General features: G+C 41.2%; 2 protein-coding genes across 5 annotated transcripts; one reads left to right on the top strand and one right to left on the bottom strand.

Annotated features, from left to right (window-relative positions):
* The first annotated feature begins 390 nt into the window (after positions 1–390).
* Positions 391–17,000, top strand: LOC113073170 (probable ATP-dependent RNA helicase DHX34). Of its 3 annotated transcripts, none has more exons than XM_026246045.1 (17): positions 391–1,284; positions 2,365–2,676; positions 2,753–3,007; positions 3,586–3,688; positions 3,843–4,060; positions 4,169–4,343; positions 4,441–4,634; positions 4,986–5,087; positions 5,173–5,436; positions 6,970–7,143; positions 7,218–7,323; positions 7,414–7,520; positions 8,533–8,796; positions 8,874–9,059; positions 9,159–9,300; positions 10,231–10,376; positions 16,933–17,000. In XM_026246045.1, the coding sequence occupies exons 1-16, from the start codon at positions 601–603 to the stop codon at positions 10,362–10,364; spliced, it is 3,420 nt and encodes a 1,139-aa protein (XP_026101830.1). In that variant the 5' UTR covers positions 391–600; the 3' UTR covers positions 10,365–10,376; positions 16,933–17,000. The 3 variants fall into 3 exon arrangements, with proteins under 3 accessions (XP_026101830.1, XP_026101831.1, XP_026101828.1); XM_026246046.1 differs by lacking the exon at positions 16,933–17,000 and adding an exon at positions 12,638–12,730; XM_026246043.1 differs by lacking the exon at positions 16,933–17,000 and having other exon boundaries at positions 10,231–10,475.
* Positions 13,213–19,753, bottom strand: LOC113073171 (sprouty-related, EVH1 domain-containing protein 1-like). Of its 2 annotated transcripts, XM_026246047.1 has the most exons (6): positions 19,711–19,753; positions 17,240–17,405; positions 16,923–17,091; positions 16,666–16,727; positions 16,080–16,241; positions 13,213–14,206 (listed from the first exon to the last, which is right to left on the bottom strand). In XM_026246047.1, the coding sequence occupies exons 1-6, from the start codon at positions 19,719–19,721 to the stop codon at positions 13,238–13,240; spliced, it is 1,539 nt and encodes a 512-aa protein (XP_026101832.1). In that variant the 5' UTR covers positions 19,722–19,753; the 3' UTR covers positions 13,213–13,237. The 2 variants fall into 2 exon arrangements, with proteins under 2 accessions (XP_026101832.1, XP_026101833.1); XM_026246048.1 differs by lacking the exons at positions 17,240–17,405; positions 19,711–19,753 and having other exon boundaries at positions 16,080–16,251; positions 16,923–17,058.
* Positions 19,754–21,211: the final 1,458 nt, after the last annotated feature.

The following is a 21,211-nucleotide window of genomic DNA, read 5'->3' as shown; positions in this document are numbered from 1 at the left end:
CTTTTTTTTTTTTAAATCATCCATTTCCTTTAACTTTCAATTTCACCAAGTTTAACCAAAATTAAGTTTGTTTTCCTCAGTTAATACCCCTGTGGTATGTGTGGTGATTATTTTATTTCGTATGAAAGCAATTTTGTTTACACACTTTCACTTACTTAATTACTTTGAGATAATTAAAAAAAACGTGTTTTCAAAAATTCAAAAGCTTATTTAATGTCCATTTTACTGGACACTGTTGGGAAAAAACGATTTTTGATAAATATACTAATGTAAGATGCATGCTTCTTTGTACTCCAAAAACATTTTTCATCCATAGTATGTGTGGTTTTTTTGTTTTGTTTGTTTTTTCATAGCAATTAGTATTTCTGAGTTTTTGCTGTAGGAACTATAATGTATTGTCGCGCGGTATCCGGACTGTAAACACAGACGGACCAGAAACGGTCCTCTCATGTTAACGCTGCACTATAAATATGAACAATGGTAATTTGAAATGAATTCTAAATAACTGGACAGTTGTGCGTTGCAAACCCGGAAGTAATTGAAGGTTTAATTTACACAAACTTAGTTCACGCTAGTGAATCGCACCGTCTCTGGTTCAAGATGTCCCATGAGCGAGAGGAGAGTCGGAGCTGGGACTGGGACAGTCCTCGGTGTCGAGCCCAGCTGGACGAGGTGTTTTTCCGCCATCACGACTACATCCAGACGGGCAGCGCCGAACACAAGGAGTTCTGGAGCTTCTTTGAGCGCTTCCAGAGATTCAGAGCCAAGAAAGAGATGTCAGCCGCCAGATCCAGCAAACAGGAGTCACACAGGAAGAAGTCTGGATCTGTGGATCTGGGGCTTCCGAGGGAGTATGATGCCAGGTACAGGATCAACATCTCCGTGTGCTCCAAAGACATAGAGGAGCGGCTGGGAGGATCAGATCACAGGAGGCGCAGGGATCCCTCTGGAGCCGGCAGACAGGAGATCACAGACTGCCGTCTCGCCCTCCTCCACTTCCTAGACTTCAACCAGAAGCAGAGCTTCAACAAGCTGTCCAAGCTGAGGAAGGAGCAGAAGAGCCTCCCTATCTTCCAGTACCGGGACAGGATCGTGGAGCTGGTGCGGACTCATCCGGTGGTGCTGGTGGCTGGAGACACGGGCTGTGGGAAGTCCACACAGGTGCCGCAGTATCTGCTGGCCTCAGGGTTCGAGCACATCGCCTGCACTCAGCCTCGCCGCATCGCCTGCATCTCACTGGCCAAGAGAGTCAGCTTTGAGAGCCTCAACCAGTACGGCTCCAAGGTGCACACGTCTCTGCCATTTAGTAGATTATTATCACAACATAAATGTTCAGAAATTACATTTTGCACTTACATTTAGTCATTTAGCAGACACTTTTATCCAAAGAAATAATGGAAGCAATCAAAATCAACGAAAACGCAATTATATGCAAGTGTCTTAACAAGTCTCAGTTTCAGAAAACAGAATAGAAAAAAAGAATAGCAATTTAGTGTTAGAGCCTTTTTAATTTAATAACTGAATATAAATTAGACGACTTCCAATAAACCATTGAGAAACTGACAGCAGACCCTTTAGAAAGCTTTCAAAAGCTGTCATCTACACAAAAAGATGTGATTTAAGGTGACTTTCATAAACAAGAGCTCAAGCTATAGAGTTAGCCTGCTTCAGTTCAGAACAACTGATAGTTTTAGTAAAGGAGGATTTTCATTACGTTTGGCATTGTGGAAATGAATATTAGGTACAAAAATGTACGTAACTGTTGTTGGAATGAATGCAGAAATTCTGAAATGTTAACAGACGTAATTTTCTTTTTGCATATTGTTTTTTGAAACAAGCAAATCAGCATGTGATACTGAAGACTGAAGTAATGATGCTGAAAATGTAGCTTTGATCAGAGGAATAAATTACATTTGAAAATTAATTCAAATAGAAAGCTGTCAGAAATAGAATAAATATTTCACATTGTTACTTTTTTTGCCTTATTATTAAAACATATTCAAATTTTTTTTTAAATCTTACCGTTCGTTAACTTTTGACTGGTAATGTATATAAACAATACTCATTTTATCGTTTTACCAATATAGTATAATTATATATGCTTATGATTGGGCTTATAATAACAACTATGGAACTAGTTAATAAATATATTTTAATTATATATATAATTATTAATTAATATAACTCTGTATGTACATAGCTATAATCATTAACAGAATCAGTATTCAAAGAAAAGTGATTAATAAAATATATATGACAACACAATTCATACAAAATGTAAACGGACTGAGCTAAAGAATGACGGCAGAGAAAACTGGTTGAGAGTTAGCTGGAAACACAGTGTCTTGTCCGTTCTGTCTTCAGGTTGGGTACCAGATCCGCTTTGAGGCCAGCCGCACCACAGCTACCAAACTGCTGTTCCTGACCGAGGGTCTCCTGCTCCGGCAGATCCAGCGGGACGCTTCCCTGGGACAGTACCAGGTGCTGATCCTGGACGAGGTGCACGAGAGACACCTGCACTGTGACTTCCTGCTGGGAGTGCTGCGCTCCCTTCTGCCCCTGCGTCCAGACCTGCGGCTGGTCCTCATGTCGGCCACCATCAACATCAAACTCTTCTCCAGCTACTTCAACAGCGCACCTGTTCTGCAGGTGCCAGGCAGACTCTTCCCCATTCAGGTCAGCTCTCAATACAGGTTTGTTTTTTAAGTGAATTTGTTGCGGAAATGACAGTTTCTTCCACGCATGTGTGTAGGTGATCTACCAGCCCATTCCTCCAGAAGAGCAGGGGTCCCGCTCGGAGAAACTGGACCCACGGCCGTACCTGCGTGTGCTGCAGGGTATTGACCAGCGGTACCCGCCGGAGGAGAGAGGAGACCTGCTGCTGTTCCTCAGCGGAGTGGCGGAGATCTCCACCATCCAGGAGGCCTGTCAGACATACGCCACACACACTCAGCGCTGGATCGTCCTCCCTCTGCACAGCACCCTCTCTCTGGCCCAGCAGGATAAGGTACTTCTGCACTACAGCAGGTTCATTCATGTTTCCTTCTGATCTTTATGCACTAGATGTATTTTTTTATTAGCTTTTGATCAGGGGTTCTTATTTGCACTTATCTTTTACCATCACATTTTTAAAGAAATTAATAGCGAGGATGCATTCAGTTTATCATAAAGTGACAGTAAAGACATTTATAACGATTCTGTTTCAAATAAATGCTGTTCTTGTGAACTTTCTGTTAGTCAAAGAATCCTGAAAAAAGCATATCAAAAATATTAAGCAGCAAAACTGTTTTCAGCATTGATAATGGTTATATAAATGTTACTTGAGCAGCATATTAGAATAATTTATGAAGGATCATGTGACACTAAAGACTCAAATAATGATGCAAAAAATTCTGCTTTGCCATGAATAGAAATAAATAACATGAAAAAAGTTATTTTAAATTGTAATAATATTCCACAATTTACGTTTTTTTTCACTTGCTTTGTTGAGAAAAGAGACGTCTTTGAAAAACATTAAAAACCCTAAACATCTGAAGGGTATATAAAATATGTCTCATTTCTCTGTGTGTGAACCTTGACCTCCAGGTGTTTGACATTGCACCCCCGGGTGTGAGAAAGTGCATCATTTCTACCAATATTGCTGAGACCTCAGTCACTATAGATGGAGTGCGCTTTGTGGTCGATTCAGGTATTATTTATTATTTTTCCTAGTCCTAAATTTTTTTATATACATTTTATATAAAATGTTATGATTTTATTAGAGCCTGCCACCAACTTATCATCTTCCTTTCCAAAAATGTGTGTTCTCTTCATGTTGAAACATCCCTGCTGTTTCTCGATAGGAAAGGTGAAAGAGATGAGCTTTGACCCGAAGGCCAAGATGCAGCGGCTGCAGGAGTTCTGGATCAGCAGGGCCAGTTCTGAACAGAGGAAGGGACGAGCTGGCAGAACTGGACCGGGAGTCTGTTACCGACTCTACTCTGAATCTGACTACGACGCCTTCGCCTCGTATGCTGTTCCTGAGATCCACAGGGTGGCGCTCGACTCCCTCATCCTACAGGTGCCCTCTCACATTTGGGAAAACACAAGAACAGTGCTGTCAAGGGTCATTATTATACAAATGCAGTGAGACACAGGACTAAGACGTGTTTGAATGATGTTTCTGCAGATGAAGAGCATGGGTTTGGGTGACCCTCGCAGTTTTCCCTTCATAGACCCTCCTCCTGCTTCTAGTATTCAGACTGCAGTGATGTATCTGAAAGAACAGGGGGCTCTGGATGAACACGGGGAACTCACTCCTATTGGCCAGCTGCTGGCTCAACTGCCCGTGGATGTGGTCATTGGTAAGGATAAAGAACCCTTACCTGATGTTTTGTGTGGTTGGTTGAGCTTGCTAATGTATTAATGGTATTGTAAGTTCTCCTACTTGTGTTTGTCCAGGAAAAATGTTAGTTTTGGGATCAGTCTTTAACCTGGTGGAGCCAGTGTTGACGGTCGCCGCTGCGCTGAGTGTCCAGTCTCCATTTCTGCGCAGTGCTCAGCACAACCCTGACTGCTCCACCACTCGCCAGCCCCTGAACAGCAGCCAGGGAGACCCCTTCACTCTGATGAACACCTTTAATGCCTGGGTGCAGGTCAGAGTCTAAGACTATTGGGCACTGGAGGCCTGCATGAGCATTAAAAAAGAAGAATTTTTACTATTTCTCTGTACTGTAATTACAGTATGTTGCTTAATCAAGTATCAAAATAAAATTTGTGAATAAAATATCACCTTAAGGGAATGTAATGTGATGTCGTGCATTAGTATTAATATGAAATGGAATGTACCAAAATATGCATAAACATGAACTGTGCATTTATGCATCATCCACATCCATCATCCAGAGTTTAACTTCAAGTGAGTGTTAGATGACGTCAAAGGTCATCTTAAAGCAACTTCAAATAACTGTGTTGTCTAATAATATTAATATATCCAATGACAACAGGTGAAAGCGGACAGAGGAAGTGGTTCCAGAAAGTGGTGCAGGAGGAGAGGGCTGGAGGAACAGAGGCTTTACGAGATGGTCAACCTCAGGCGACAGTTCAAAGTCAGTTTCCTCTGTGCCTTTCTAACAGCTTCAGCTGCGTTTGTCCTTGTGACTGACCTTGCCAGTGTCATCTGGTTCCTTACAGGAGCTGCTGCGCTCTCACGGTCTGCTGGAGGCAGATCCCGGCAGCAGGAGAGAGCCGCAGGACCGAGTCCGGCGCAGAGAGAGACTTACGGAGAGACAGAAGCTCCACCAGCTGAAACGAGACCATGACCTCCAGGAGAGCACCAAGAGGAAAGTTCTGCGCCTGGAGGAAGGACTGGAGGGAGACCTGTCTGGGTCTGACGATGAGGGAGCAGGAACCAGCAAGAAGAGAAGAGAGGATGCTGAACAGACTGTGGACATACAGGTGCCTCAGCTGATTTAGATTGAAAAGAAAAGAGAGAGCTCATCTAGATTCAACTGTATTCTGCTGTTTCCTGTATTCAATTCTTAAAGAGACAGTCCACCCAAAAATTATCATTTACTCACCCTCATGTTGTTCCAAACATGTGTAGGTACTTTCTTTCATTGGAACAAAACAAAAAAGATATTTTGAAGAATGTTGGTAACTAAATGGTGAATGGACAAAGAACATTTTGAACAACATGAGGTTTGACATTATTTTTGAGTTGACTATCCCTTCAGTTTAATATAGAATAATGTTGAAAATTTCTAGCGAAATCAAATAAGGAATTAAATATTTTCCTCAATGGGGATGCATTAAATTGGTCAAAGTGTTGATGAAATTCAAATACTACAAAAGATTTTTATTTTAGATCGGTCGTGTTCTTTTGATCTTTGTTCATCAGAGAATTCTGTAAAAACGTTTCGTGATTTCCACATAAAAATTAAAGTGCCCCATTATTACTTTTCATGCAGTGTGTAACACAGCTCTAAGTGAAGGAAACCATCCTGCAAAGTTTTCAATCTGAAAGTCCACTGTGTATCTCAAAAGAAAGAGTCTAATCTGAATCATTAAAACGAGTCGCTTTTCAAACGAATCCCAAGCCGTTTCATGTCGATGTGAACATGACACATTAGCATATTGTCCACCCACTTGTTGTTCTTTTCCGTTTGTCTAAATGAAAATGTAAATTCATTCTTTGCCACTAGGTGCCGCTTCTGGAGCGGTAAAAATAGCGACTTCCCTGGTAACACTTTACACAAAGCAGCACTGCGCTCACAAACACTGCTTTATCAGTCATTACAGACACCATGAAATTAAAATGAAAACAATTTGACCAATCACGTGGATTAGCATCATGCAAAGAAGGGAACGTTTTTGGAAAGATTAATCGCTGAGCGAGTCATTTGGGAGTCGTTGAGCAAGTAAGGTAAAAAAAGTTCTCAAAAAGTGTTTTTTGACATTTTCATGAATGTCAACCTGTTGTTGGGGACTCCCAAACCAAAATATGAACCTTTCATAACCCATAATAGGGACTGTTTTCATAACGGTTTCCATCATTTTTTGTTGAGCACCAAATTAGCTTATGAGAATAATTTCTGAAGGATCACATGACAGCATTAACATTAAAATCCTACATTTTAAAATATATTACATTAGAAACTATGTAAAATTGTTATAATATTTCACAATATTACTCTTTTTACTATAATTTTGATCAAATAAATGCAGCCTTGGTAGGCACAAGATACTTTTGATTGGGAAAAATTTGTAAAAATCACAAAACTGGGTGAAATCAGATTTGTTTAAAGTATCATAATGTCACAAGGCTTGAGCTTCGAGTCAAAAATAGGCTTTATTTTATTATTGAGAAATGTTATTTATTTATTGATTTTATGAATGAAATATGACCCAGGTTTTATGAGGTTCACCCATACTGTACTCTTTTATGTATTTTTTATTTTCTCCTAATTCTTGGTTGTCTGGCTCTTACAGGAAGTCAAGTTCAAATTGCGTCACAATGTGAATGAGCTGCAGGAAGCTGCATACGCCAGTGCAGATCTGTCTTCACGGCAGCAGACTCTGCTCAAGCTGGTGCTGTGCCGCGGTCTTTACCCACAGCTGGCCATTCCAGATGAGCACAACGCAACCCGTAAAGACTCCGAGCAGGTGACAGCTTCACATGCATGCACGCTAATATCAGGCAGCTTTGGACGGCTCACATTTTTCTGTTTGTGTGTTAGGTGTTCCACACGCGAAATAAACAAGGTGTTGTTATCCACCCAACCAGCGTGTTTGCCAGTGACCCTGAAGTCCTGCATGTCTCTGAGCACGAGTCCAGCGAGTTTGGTACAAGCTGCTCTTTGTAATAAGACAGTAATGGTGAGGGTCTCTGTCCTCTGTTTCACTGTTGTACTGTTACGTTCTCTCTCTCTGCAGGGGCTGATAAAGGCCAGAGCAACAGGCATCAGTTACTGGCCTTCGTTACTCTGCTAGAAACAAACAAGCCTTACATCTCCAACTGTCTGCGGGTTCCAGCACTGCAGGTCAGTGACGGCTGAGAAAACAGAGACCATCTTTAGATTTATCATTTTATTATTTGCCGTTTGAACCAAGAAACACACTGAAATCACATATTTTATTTAAAAAAATCAGGAAATAGATAGAGGGGACCCCTGCAGACCCTAATGAAGTCAATAAATCTCTTAAAATATCAGATAATTGTATTTTTTTTAAGACAATGCAGGGTTAGTTCATACTATTAAAAAATCCCTGAAGAGCTTAATGAAATTTCTAAAATATTTTATAAAAAATTAATTAAATTCATGAATGAACAAAATTAAATATATAATGAGAAATGTATTTAAAACATTTTCCAAATTAATCTCACTCGCATACATTCAAGATGTGAGAGAAATTGTATATATTTATTATTCAATGGTTACTCAACATGACAATTTTAGAGCCATTAAATTTAAACTTAGCTTAAAAAACTATAATAGTTTTCAGAGCAAACAAGAAAAACTATGTATACAAAAGTTTGGGTTAAGTAGAATCTTTTAAAGAAATTAATAATTGTATTCATCTATTTAGCAAATCAAAATTGACAGTAAAGTATTTATAGCATTACAAAAGATTTCTATTTTAAATAAACACTTTTGTTTTCAACTTAACCTAAAATATGCATTGAGATTTTCAAACAAAAAAGAAGCAGTCTGTATAGTTTAAGTACATCAAGTTAAACTACATGACAATAAGATTTTTGTTTGGCAACTAGCTGAAATAAAACAAGTTGAAGGGTTTTTCTATTTGGTTTTATTTCAGTTCAAGTTTATTTTATTTCAAGCAACTATGGTTTTAGGTTTAGTAAACTGTAACCCCACAATAAATGTAAATTTAAAATATCTAAAATGCAATATTTGTATATGTATATCTTATACTGTATTTTTGATCAGTTAAATACAGCCTTGCTGAGATTAAGAGACTTCGTTTAAAAACACTTCATAATCTCACCAGCCCCAAACGTTTGGCCGATGTTGGACACTCTTCTTGTCACAGGCCCTTCTGCTGGTGGCCAGCTCTGTGGACAGTAACGCTGACTGCACGCGGGTGGTGCTGGACGGATGGCTGGAGCTGGGCTTGATGGACGGAAACTCTGCGCTGAAGGTGCTCTCCTCGGCCCTCGGTCTGCGGGGTGAATGGGAGAGGCTGCTTCAGCTTCAGATCGGACAGGGCGGCCTCGGGACAGGCGGGCCCAAAGTGTCCCGCAAAGAACTAGATAAACTCTGTGAGGGACTCGTACGGTTTCTGTTATACACTGAGGTAACGAGGCAAACATAATAATGCATCTGTACTATCAGTCTTGATCAAACACACATGATAATGATTTCCTCTCATAGGTTAGTTACAGTCTGAGGCGTCTGACAGCGCTGCAGTCTTCAAACCTTTACATCGGACCGCAACTGGATCCCGATCTGTCTTCCGCTTCAGCTATCGGCTCTCTGTTTCCTGGCATGAAAGCCGAACCAGATCCCATTAAAGGAGGCCTGCGTTTGTGCAGCTACTTTACCTACAACTGTCTGTGTGTAAGTGCTTTTCCTCAAACAGGATGTGCATAAAAGCCTTTTCTTACAGTGCTCTAATAGCACCACTTCCTATGTTCTTTTTTAATTGGTGTTGTGTAGGACTCTAAGGACCTATACAGTGAATGTTTACGCACTTTTTGGACCTGCCCTCAATGTGACCTCTACATGCCCCTGACTCCTTTGGAGCGCATGCAGCACGAGGCCATCTGCAGGCCGCCGGAGGAACAGCAGCCTGAGGACGGTGAGCAGCAGGATTGTGCTCTGTAAAGGCTCAGGATGTGCTGAGATGTCTTACTATAGAGCAGTGCAGTGATGTATTTTCGTAGGCCAGCTTGGAAGTTAGTGTCACCGTGGTTCCCTCAACAAAAACCCAATATGATTATTTCCATGAACACAACTTTTATGAATTCTGAAGCCTAAATATATTCGGCAGAAGTAAAAACTTCTGAAAACAGTTTGAAATGAACTACAACATGGTCACATGACTTGAGCATCACCACCAAACTTCCATCTCTTTTGTAGTCCCATTTAGACTCTTGTTAGTAACTGCCTTTTTTCAAGACAACTAAAAGCTTTGATTTTACTGATGTTTTTTTATGCCATAGAATAGAACAAAGGTCCCAACCCTGGTCCTGGAGGCACCCCAACGCTGCATGTTTTGTATGTCCCCTTAATCAAACACACCTGATTCAGTAGAGACTCCAAGACCCGAAATTGTTGTGTCAGAGAAAGGAGACATGTAGAATGTGCAGTGTTGGGGTGCCTACAGGACCAGGGTTAGGACCACTGGAATAGAACATTAAAAAATTTTGTTCGCCACCTTTTTCCAGGCATTTCAGCTAAAAACATTTCAATCAGAAATGCAAAATGCAAACTCATTTCCATGTTTTGGCTCACAACAATACATCTTCCCAGTATGATAATTTTGAAAAATTAGACCTACATAAATAGCTGAAATAAATACATGTAAAAAAACAAAATGTTTGCTAAGTGTTCACAAAAATATGAAAAAAATTCATATTTCATATTTTTTCATAAAAAGTTTTTTTTTTCAAAAGATTTTGAAAAAGATTTGGCAGATACACTAATTTGAATATTCTAGATTTTAATATCGCTAATTAGTTCTGCATAGTAAATGTTTGTTTGTTTGTTTGTTTTTATTTTTTTTCAGAGTCTGAAAGTGTACAAACATCCTCATCATCTTCATCAGGTCTGACAAGGGTCTATCATTGTGACATCTGTAATAAAGACCTGACTCTCACCTCGACGGAGATCCTTAAACACAAGCGCCAGCACCTGTCCTGAGTGCACACATGGGTACATGCTCACACTTTAAGACCTTTTCTGTCCATTCATCTCTGCTGTGTTTATATTTTCTCTATTACATTTTCAAATAAATGTGAAAACTCTCTTCTACTTGCCATTAATTGAGTTCTGGAATTGCATTACACTGGCGCCCCCTTGTGGACAATCAAGAAAGCGCTTGGTGAAATTGGCTCCGCCTAGTGGTCAGAGTCATTATTGAATGTATATCAAACTCTCTTTGACTCTTATTTGAAGAATATTATTTTTTTGCATTATTTTCCGGACAATCAAGAGCATCTTCCTCCCAGTTCTCTGTAGTTTGTCATTTGGACCACTGTAATACAAATTATTAATACAATTATTTAAAATACATGAATATATAGGTTAAATATAATATACAGTTTTTATTTTGTATTTGAAAAATATTGTCTGCACAGAACTCCCATTGCTCCTTTTCTTTTATAGGGTGTGGGGAGGGTTATTGTCTTAAAAATATTAATTTACTTTTCTTTTTGCAAAATATTAATTATTATGTGTTTCCTTTGAAAAGGGAGAAATATGACCTTGATATTTCTTCATGAAATTCAGCCTTTTCCAACTGGATGTGTGAATGGAGCACAATGCACTATTTCTGTCTCGTGCTCTAATACACCAGACTTATATTGTGGTTATGAGTGAATGCTGAATGATGTCGTTCCACAATTAGAGTACATAAACACATGTAAACATGATTCAGAGTGCAAACTTTTCATTAAAATATAGAGTTAGGGTTTAATTAATGATACAAACCCACGATATGTAACACCTCAAAGCAGCAAATTGGCACAAAGTCAGAGAAGTAAGACAGCACAGAAAATAAAAACCCGTCTCCAAAAATAAATAAAGAATTAGAATAAATATCTCAATAAATATATAAACAGGTAATATTTTCCATTGATTACTTATCAAACTAATAGACACATACATATTCAAATATGCACATTGGCAGAAATAAACAACCTGAAAAAAAAAAAAAAGAGTATTTAGGTACGTCGTTACTTAGAAATTATAGGTTATTGGTTAAATAAATCAAAAGGCACATTTATTAATAGGATGTATGACTAGGGCCCTCAAGGGTGGTCTCATCTCGCAAAGTTCTCCTTTTTTCCAGTGCTATTTTTGGGTCTTTTTGTGTTTCTCTACTCATGTCTAATATTCTGCCCATAAAGAGTGAGTGTGTGTGTGTGTGTGAGTGAGAGAATGTTTCACGTCTTTGAAAATGGACTGAAATGAGTCCAGATGGACAATGAAATACAATGCACATGTGTGTAGATCTCATGGTCTTGCTGTAAAACCCTTTTCTTTTAAAGTGCCTCTAATGAGTAGTTAATACAACATTGACGGAGAAACCTCTTGGACGTTAGTTCTTCCCCATCATAGATATCATAATTTAGAGGCGTCGTCTTCCTAACTCAAACATTGACTACAGGACTGTGTCTGATTCCCTAACTCCTCATTACTAGCAGCGAGGTAAGACAAGTTTAGGGGAGTTGAAATAGCAGCTTTGAGATATTTAAAGCAATGTTTCTTAACACTTTGTGGTCCAAACCGTTATGCCAGGCAGTGTTTGAACTGATTGGTCTAAATTCTTTAGCGTCCTCTAGCCAGACGATGAAGTTTTCAGCATCAGGTCATTTGCCTGTCCACAGTGAAAACTAAATTATGTACTGTAACACAGTCACAGCCAATCAGAATTGTAGCTGATGTTTTTTGGACCAATGAGATTTCACTGTGGGCGGGGCTAACCAGACAAAATGGCATGTCACTTCGTTGCTCTGTTTAGGAACGCAAAAGCACACGCGTTGTAACTCATGATAGTTAATGACTGAGTACTTCTCTTGTTGCTATACGGACAGATAAAGTTAAAATGTTGTCACACAAAACAAGCCTTTGCTCTGTTATTCTTTACTTCTTACTAATAAGTAACAAAGTTAATTTATTTTTGGTGGTGTGTACAACTACATTTCAAGGCCTCGGTTCACATTTGCTGTGCAAATGTTCGGCAGATTTACGTCTAGATTATCTCTCCACATTTTTGGTCTGTACTTCAAATATAGGCAACCTTCTTGGTTGCTGGCAAGTTCAATACAACTATACTCTCTTGACAGAATAATGAACATGTATGTGGTGAAAGTGGTGAATTTGGTGAAACTGCTGCCCTCGATCCGACTGTTCACGTTCCCTGTCCTCAAACAACTAAAAGTGATACGACATCAACATGTTCTCCTTCACAGATATGTTCTGCCCGAACGTGCATGAAAAACCTACCGCAAAGACCATATACAAAACCTCACCACAGCACCCCGAAATAAGCCTATCTGCCTTCCTCTCCTCTGGACTTTGAGGTAAAACTCAGTAACGTAGAGGTACAAGGGGAGTGTATTCATTAACTCAATTGCAAAAAATAGATCAAGTAAAATTAGATACTCAAAAAAAGGTCTTATAACCATAGCTATAAACATTTTTCATCTCATATTTTCTCCCTAAATTAAGAAATAAAACCCAGAAAAAAAAACTTAACAATTGTTTACACGTCACTGATCCCCATTCACTCCCCACCTCCCGGAGACGACCCCTGAACCCAACGACCAGCAAATCAGAGAGCGATCTCCCCGAACCCATGCACCCTCCACCGGTACGAGCGTGAAGGGTCCGAGCAGAGAATAGAAAGAGCGGAATGCAGCAGACGGCCTCAGAGGGGGCAAGGGGATATTATCGGGAAGGTTTATGTAGGAGATCTGGCTCTACAGCTGTTCCTCGAACGACGGCAACGTCTTTGTGCTCCCGCCCCGTCACAATAAGCCCCCTCCACACGCCCTCCCCCCAATCAGGCCTCATCGCACGGCCTTGTGCTTTCCTCCGCAGCAGCCGCATCTCTCCCCACAGCGCAGGCATGCGCGCAGGGGCAGGTAGCAGCACATGCAGGGCACAAAAAGAGACAGTGTCAAAAGCACCATCCAACGGGCGCAGCACAGCGTGTGCGGCCGGCCTCCCATCGAGTCCTCGCACGAGCACGGCTCCCAGAACTCGCCCTCGGAGTCCGACATGCAGTGGTAGAGCAGGCTCTCCGCGCACCACACACACGTCCACTGGCGCAAGCAGTGTAGCGCCGGATCGGGAGCGTCCCGGCAGCGCCCCCGTCCGTTCTCAGAGGCGCTGAAGACGGAGCGGCAGTACACGCAGCGTGACGAGCAAGAGGAGGAGCCCTGAGGACAGGAGCTGTCGTCGTCGGGCGAGATGGCTTCCCCTCCGCCGGCCCCTCGCTTGCGAGTCCGAGAGCGGGGCGTGGCGAGCGAGGTGTGAATGCAGCAGGGTGAGGGCGAGCTTTTGCCCGTCTCCTCCGGGGAGCCGCTGGCCGACGGCACTCCCGGCACGGCGTTGGGCATGCAGGTGGGCGAAGAGTTGCGCTGAGAGCCTTTGGTGTCCAGCATGACGGTGACCTCGCAGCCCGTGGTGCCCACGCCGGCCAGTTCCTTCTCGAAGCGCACCACGCAGAGCTCCGTCTTGTCCTGGCCGCCGCCCACCACCACGCCCCCCGTCAGCCCGCCCACCTTGGTCCGTGTAGCACCGGCGCGGCGGTAGTCCTCGTAGCCGCGTGTACCCCACAGGTCCTTGCACGGGTCCAGGCTACGGAGATCCCCTTCCTCCAGCAGGGAGATGGTGGGCGAGAGCGGAGAGAGGGGGGACGAGGTAGGGGGCAATATGGGGGGGGTCGGGGGGGCCGGAGGAGGCGGAGGGGGCGCCGGAGGGTTCAAAACGGCGGTTACTTGGGTGAGCTGGTCCTGGGCAGGTCGGGTGTGGATCTGCAGTGAGAGAGGAGCGAGGGTTGAATATAACTCTGGAGGGGCAGTGACTTGACTCTCGTATTTTAAGTCTGGATCAATTTATTTATTTATTTAAAAATACAATAAACATGCACTTCATTCATACATTAATGGGTGTATTCACACCAGGAAAGTCTACTTACTCACTTGCTTTGGTTCAGACCAAATACAGTGTTGATTTTATTTTTTATTTTTTGGGGTGTGGTTTGCTTACACAGTACCCCTTATGCAGCTGAACCTGTCTTGTTTGGCTCGATTGAATTGAACTAAATTTCGTTTCCCCCCTTGGTGCAGATCTTTTGGGCAGGTGCGGACTAAACCTGTACCAAACATGTACCAAACGTGTACTAAGGTTGTGCATTCATAGGTAGCACTTTATTTTACAGTCCTGTTCCTCATGTACATAATATGTACTTATTATAGTTATTACAATAACTATGTAATAACTAGGTACTAACCCTGAACCTACCCCTAAACCTAACCCTACCCCATGTATTTACCTTGTATTACCAGAACTTTCTTAGATAAATACACTGTAAGTACACTATAAGTACATGTTAGTACACGTACTGTAAAATAAAGTGCAACCCATTCATAAGTTCATCCATTCGACTATACCAGAGTTAATTTGGAACCGGACCGAGATCGTCTCTTCAGCTTGATCTTGGTACTGTTGTTTGGTCTGCACCTGAGTGCAATTGCTGTATTCACACCTGCCCAAAAGATTTGCACCAAGGGGGGAAACAAACTTGAGTTCGATTTAGTTTAACCAAATAAGACAGGTGTGATTACACCATAAAAAGCTGTCACCTTTTTAACAGGTACATCATTTCTATGAATTCGACATACCCTTTTAGGTTACACTTTATTCTACAGTACATGAACTTACATTGTAAAAAAGTACCGGGCATATAAAGTAACTATGGGTTAAGGTAAGGTTTAGAGGTAGGTTCAGGGTTAGTACCTAGTTGTTACCTAGTTATTTTAATTGTTATATTAAGTACATAGTATGTACATGAGGAACAGTACTGTAAAATAAAGTCCAAACGTGTCTTAAACTGCATTAAAGGAACACATTTCAGATCTTGCTTTCCCTATGACCCTTCCATCGCTAGAACCATGCTTTTCTGTTTGAGCTACAGGAAGGTGCTTATTAGTAACCCAAAAGGATGTATTTATACCAAAATGATAAATATTAGTACTTTTTTAAATGGTACCACCCCAGTGACAGCTTTTTACACTTTATTTTTGTGACTCAAAAACATAATTTTCTGTGATGAACATGTTTTTCATTTCTGAATTAATTTAGATTTTTTGGTGGGAATAAAGTAAAATATAAGCGCCTTATGAAGCAAAAAAAAAAAATCATTAAAAAGAATTGAAAAGAAAACCTTGAGGAGTATTTTTAGCAAAATAGTTTCGCTGCTTATTAATATTTGAAACACTGATAAAAAAATAAAGATTAATGTCGTGTTTGTAAAATGTCATGTGGTGCGACTCCCAAAAATCGTAATATTAATAAAAAATTCACAATATTTATTAAGAAAAATAAATTATCTTAAAATAATACATTTATTTATTTAAAAGATGTTTGTACAGAATTATTAATGTGAATACATTCATATGTATTCAAATTTTATTTTAGATTGATGGTTGAACCACATGACATTTTTCCCATCGATCTACACCATTTCTTGAAAATTTATAAAAGTTTTTTTCAAAACCACATGAATACAAGGAGAAGATGTTTGTTTTAATCTAGATTTCTTAAAGATTGTTCCCTTTTTGGACACATGGACACAGCATTGACGGACATACCAGAGTCAACTTATAAGCAGTGTGAATCCTTTACCTGAGCTGGGGTCTGCGTCGTGCAGGCGTGCCCTGTCCCATACGCAAACTCCTCTGTGGAGCGCACAAAACAGGTGGAGGACGACTCACTGGTCACAATGGTAATGGGTTTGGGCAGCATCTCTTTTCTGCTGTTGGATGACGACTCACTCCCTGTATGAGACTGAGACAGACTGCAAGTCATCAAACATGCAGAACCACCTCATGCTTACGCAACAAGACGGAGGATAGAAGGCGTAAATGTGTACTTTGGATTTTCTTGTTTTATGTACGAGTCATTCCCTAATTCTGCTTTGAATTCATTTGAATAGTATTCAAAAAAAGAAGCTAAATTATTGTCAAGATTTTAGCCCGGAAACGGCAAAGCAAGTTATTACGTTATGATGATTTCAAAGACAATTTTCTTTGTACAAGTGAATCGTGCACCGTAAGACCAGAAATGCATAGGAAAATAATTAGTCAATTTTGATTTATTGACTTCAATGTCTATTACGACTTCATGAGTATCTAGTCACGAAGTAATTCTCAGACAGACACAAAGATGAACAAGATAGTCCGAAGCACTTTGTTTTGATAAAAACACTCACTGCTTGACCGTCATCCTCTGTGTCGCCCTCTTCAGGTGTCGAGGAGGATGGCGAGTCAGATCCTGCAGGGAAATATACAAAAAAACAGACTCTGGTTTATCATAAATACATTTAAAAAAGAAAATAGAAGTTCACATTAGACACATTAGCGAGATCCTTGCACTGTATTGGTACATTGAGAAGTCAGAACAACAAAGTTATTTGGCTTTAAACCTCTAAACTAGCTTTCTGTTTGCTATCTTTTGCTGGTTCTGTACCTCTGTCCAGCTTCTCAAGGACACTTTGAAGCCCCTTCTCGAAGGAGATGGCGTCAGCTGGGCTCTGGAAGGTCAGACCAAACTTCCTCTCCTCCACACGCCAGTGATGGAAGATGGGGTTCACCTTATTGTAGACCAGACCCTTTTGAATGGCGCATTCCAGCACAGGCTGCACAAAAAAAAAAAGAGAGGTGGGCGGGTGACTCGCGGGCCACTCGTGAGGGCAGCTACCAGATTACCTGAACTACCAGGACTGTCAGGCTGAGGGATCATCTGTGCACTCAAAGACAGGCATGAACACACACGCACACACTCACTGCTCGATCGCGTAGCCGTTCTCCACGTATGACGTACTCTCTCCGCCCACGACCTTGAGAGCTCCGCCCCTTGCATATGACCACGTGACTGAGGCCGCCGCCTCCAAGGGGCACCCAGCCACCGCTAGAATCATCACGTGTCATCACCACGGCTCGGACACGCACACTGTTAGGGAAGTGAAAGCAGTGAGTGCATTAGCAAGCTGAGCGCAAACACACACACACACACACACACAGACTTTGAGAGATAAGCAATTAAACAAGAAAATACGACCATCAGTATAAAATATTAAAATAGCCACAAAAATTAAGGTAACTGACAATTAACAGGGAAAAGCACAAAGATGCAGAGTTAAGATGTGTAAGGAAATACTATTTCTTTGGCCTGCAATATCCACTGGAATGATCACGTTCATAAACCATTTTGCTTCTGTAATCTTTCTGGACATATTTCCGAGTGAAACTTAATATTCAGTGTGAATAAAGGTGAGGTGGGACATTGGATTTTATCCATTTGAAACTTATTAGATCACGAAAAGTGGATGTTAAAACATCACAAAAAAGATAGGTTGTTTCAGACAATGAGCAAGTTACATTACATCTGTAAAACAAGAAAGTTGTATTAATAGAAATAGCATGCACTAATGAACTGTCCATCAAAGAACACGCATTACAAAAAAATGGGTTAAAGTTCATGTCGACTGACATTTTGGAAGTACTTGGTAGTGAATTGCCTTAAACCTCTACAATCATCTTTTTTTCAATGTTGAAAACTCAAAGTCAGCCAGTTCAAGCCGAATGCAAGTAAGGTTAGTCTGGAGAGTTTTGGAAGAAAACACACTTCACAGTCTTTTGCTACAATATGGTTGATGTGATGGTCACAGCTATAGCAGCAGACACGTGACTGGAGGGGACTGGATGAAACATGTTTGGCTCTTTTCCCTGCCCACGCCAGGATGATGAAGTTAGTCCAAATGAAGAGTCATTTCAGACGTGGAGCTAGTTATTCGTTAAAATATCACTGAGACGTTTGATTCAATGTGTACCACAATAGGGCCCATAACATACATTTAACCTCAAGTAAATATTATTAATTTTTAAGCTGACATTAAAGGTTCAGTTGATTGCACCCCTTAAGGCAACATCCATTCGCAATAAATATGACACGCCCCTTTTATCTGTCAGGTAACAGGGATATAAACAAAAACGCCCTTTAATATAATTTGAATGATTCCTTGAGACAAGATGGTGTGGCATGGTTGCAAGGACAGGTTTGTCGTTTTTAAATTGACTCAATTATCTTAAATCACAACGTCACGTGCACTTTGTTATATTCCCTAAACCATGGGGAATCTATAAACAGTGAATCACGAAAATTAACAATGAGAGGAAACAGCGCGATTTTTTTAATGGACGGTCACGTGGGCGAGGAAAATCTAATCTCACTTCCAGCGCGCGCACGTTTCCAGCCATCGCTCATTTCTGTAGAAAGGTATTTAATACAGTCGTTTCGCGTATACAATGAAGCAACAAAGAGCATAATGGCTCCATATGGAGGAGTAGCACAGAGAAGCCAAATCGTAAATAAATGAATGGCCTGAGGGAATGAAATGTGTGGAGGTGATGAGGGAGAGGCTGGGAGATGAAGAGTTAGATGTATCAATGAACGCGCCCATTCGCCATACAAGGCCCTCACAGCGGTCTTCCAGTCCGACAACCCCATTACAATAAACGCTATGAAATCACATCCATTTTGATCCACAGCCCCGATCGTGATATTAAACAGCATCAGTTATTATAAGCCACTGCCGCACCATATCGACACGCGTTCACGCGCACTCATTCGTTCATCCCGCTGTTTTAATGAATGGATAAAATCACATATATGCTACAGCACGGAGGATGAGTGGGTGAAAGGAGGATATGGACAAGAAATAGAAGAAGAAGACGAAGAGAAGCGCTGGGGGGAGGGATGGGGGACATGAAGAGGAAGAGGAGGAGGGGGTGAGAGAAAAATCACATTTCATTCATAAAGTTGGCTTTAAAAATCATAATGAAACTCGAGTCGCGTTGATAAAAGCATCCCTCTCCGCCCGACGCCAGGAAACTCGCCATATCTCGAGGATTTGGAACGACACGTTTTATAATTCACGGATGTATTTGGTGGTTATACGTGGAGCCTCCACACACACACATACACACCATCATCATCTTTGAGACAAAAAGCCGTGTCTTATTGCGACCCGTTCGTCTTTCACGCGGCATTGAAGGCGTTTTATGTACGTTAGTTCACTTCAGCCGAGGCCCGGTTCACTGGCGTTATTCATCAAATGTTGGATGATTATGGAGAATATGGTGTACAGTGTGATAGTCATAGCTGCGTAATAGTGTTTATGAGCATCTTAGAGTCCATTAGAGGTGCTGCAAATCAATCAGTTCTGTTCTGCACAAATAAAAATGCATGGACTTACTCGCCCTCCATGGCTCGGTGTTGCCCGCCGCTTCGAGCTGGCTGCCCCCGGTCTCTCGTCTTTTTTATTCCCCTTCTTACCGAACACACACACACTCGCGCGCGCGCGCGTTTTCACACTCACACACGCGCGCGCGCGCGCGTCCTCACACTCTCGCTCACATACGCACGCACACCATCTCTCATTCACTCACTCCTTGCGCTTGCTGCTCTCTTTTTCTTGTCTTTCTCTGTCCACCTTCATAGGGTTTCGGATGGGCTAGAGGATGCAGCAGCCATTTTCCACCGCCAGCATCATCATCATCCTCCCTCCCTCGCTTCCTCTCTCTCTCTCTCTCTCTCGCTCTGTCTCTCTCTCAGTCCCTCCCTTTCTCTCTCTCTCTCTACCTGTCTACAGCAGTTCTCACACACTCGTGGATGGACACTGTGTCCCCGAGTGGGAGTCGCATCGGTCCAGTTCTGTGGCTTTCAGGACATTCAGAGCGATCTGCTTCTATAAATGGAAATGTACATAAACAGCCACCACTGTCAAAACTGAAAAAAAAGAGTGACTGTTAATGTTAAGTGAGAGAGATGTTTACACAAAGCAAAATATCAATAGTGGTAAGTGCACTCGGTTGATCTGTTCTAGTGTAGATCAAGCGATGGATCACGCCTCAGTACCTTGGAACAGCTCCCATACATACAGCTCTATACGCCATGTACCAGGATTCACAGCAGCTAGCTCCATTCATCTCCAACTCCCCATTCATGGTTCACTGATAGCCCACCATTGATAAACAGCCCCGCCAGGCCTCGAGCCTTTCTAACTCTAATAAACACCCCTCTCGCGCTCCTTCAAACAGATGCATAAAGTACATGAAGCTACAGCACGGCAGTGCTTAAATAGTTTGCTATTTTAATTAATATATATTTTTCTTTTTTAGTTGTTAAATTAGTCTTAGCCTATATCCTCGCTATTGTTTTTCCTATAACATTTGTTCTTTAAAAAAAAAAAAATAGTTGTTTATCAGTACAAATATAGCCTACAAATCACAAAAATTCCTGACCTCTTCTGTTTGCATTTTATTAATAATGTTTTCCAGGTGCTGTAGGCTAGTCAATTGACCCGAATACAGTCATTTTACACGAAAAATAAAATGATTATTGTTATTTTAATTGAAATTATATGAACAAAACTCCACACCTAATTAAGGAATAAATGAAATCTCTCTTATACACTTTTATCTGGAGATATTCCAACAAAATTGGGTATTTATTTAAACTGTATTTTTCACAAATACTATCCAAGGTTTAGTAGAGTTTACTGAATTAGGTTACAGCAGAGATAAAGTAGCCTGATGATATTCTGGTTCAAATGGTGAATTAGCCTACAGAAATGCGTTTTCCGGCCCTGAACAGTATCAATGAAAGGAAAGGTTAAAGTCTGTGCTAACAAGGGCAGATCTTTTATTAGACAGCACACATTGTACCTGAAGAGCCAAGGGAAATTGAGGCTACAA

Source organism: Carassius auratus, unplaced genomic scaffold (genome assembly GCF_003368295.1).
Source record: "Carassius auratus strain Wakin unplaced genomic scaffold, ASM336829v1 scaf_tig00011525, whole genome shotgun sequence".
NCBI classification, from domain to species: domain Eukaryota; kingdom Metazoa; phylum Chordata; class Actinopteri; order Cypriniformes; family Cyprinidae; genus Carassius; species Carassius auratus.
Note: the sequence above shows the minus strand (reverse complement) of the source record. Positions and strands in the feature narration are given on the sequence as shown.

Bases quoted from the DNA above. Each gene is read 5' to 3' on its own strand.
- LOC113073170 (XM_026246045.1), top strand. From the start codon at position 601: ATGTCCCATGAGCGAGAGGAGAGTCGGAGCTGGGACTGGGACAGTCCT. The intron at 7,144-7,217 runs GTGACAGCTTCA...TTTGTGTGTTAG, and splicing joins CCCGTAAAGACTCCGAGCAG to GTGTTCCACACGCGAAATAA. The intron at 9,301-10,230 runs GTGAGCAGCAGG...ATTTTTTTTCAG, and splicing joins GGAACAGCAGCCTGAGGACG to AGTCTGAAAGTGTACAAACA.
- LOC113073171 (XM_026246047.1), bottom strand. The intron at 16,728-16,922 runs GTACAGAACCAG...ATTTCCCTGCAG, and splicing joins CCTTGAGAAGCTGGACAGAG to GATCTGACTCGCCATCCTCC. The intron at 14,207-16,079 runs GTAAAGGATTCA...CTCTCACTGCAG, and splicing joins CGACGCAGACCCCAGCTCAG to ATCCACACCCGACCTGCCCA.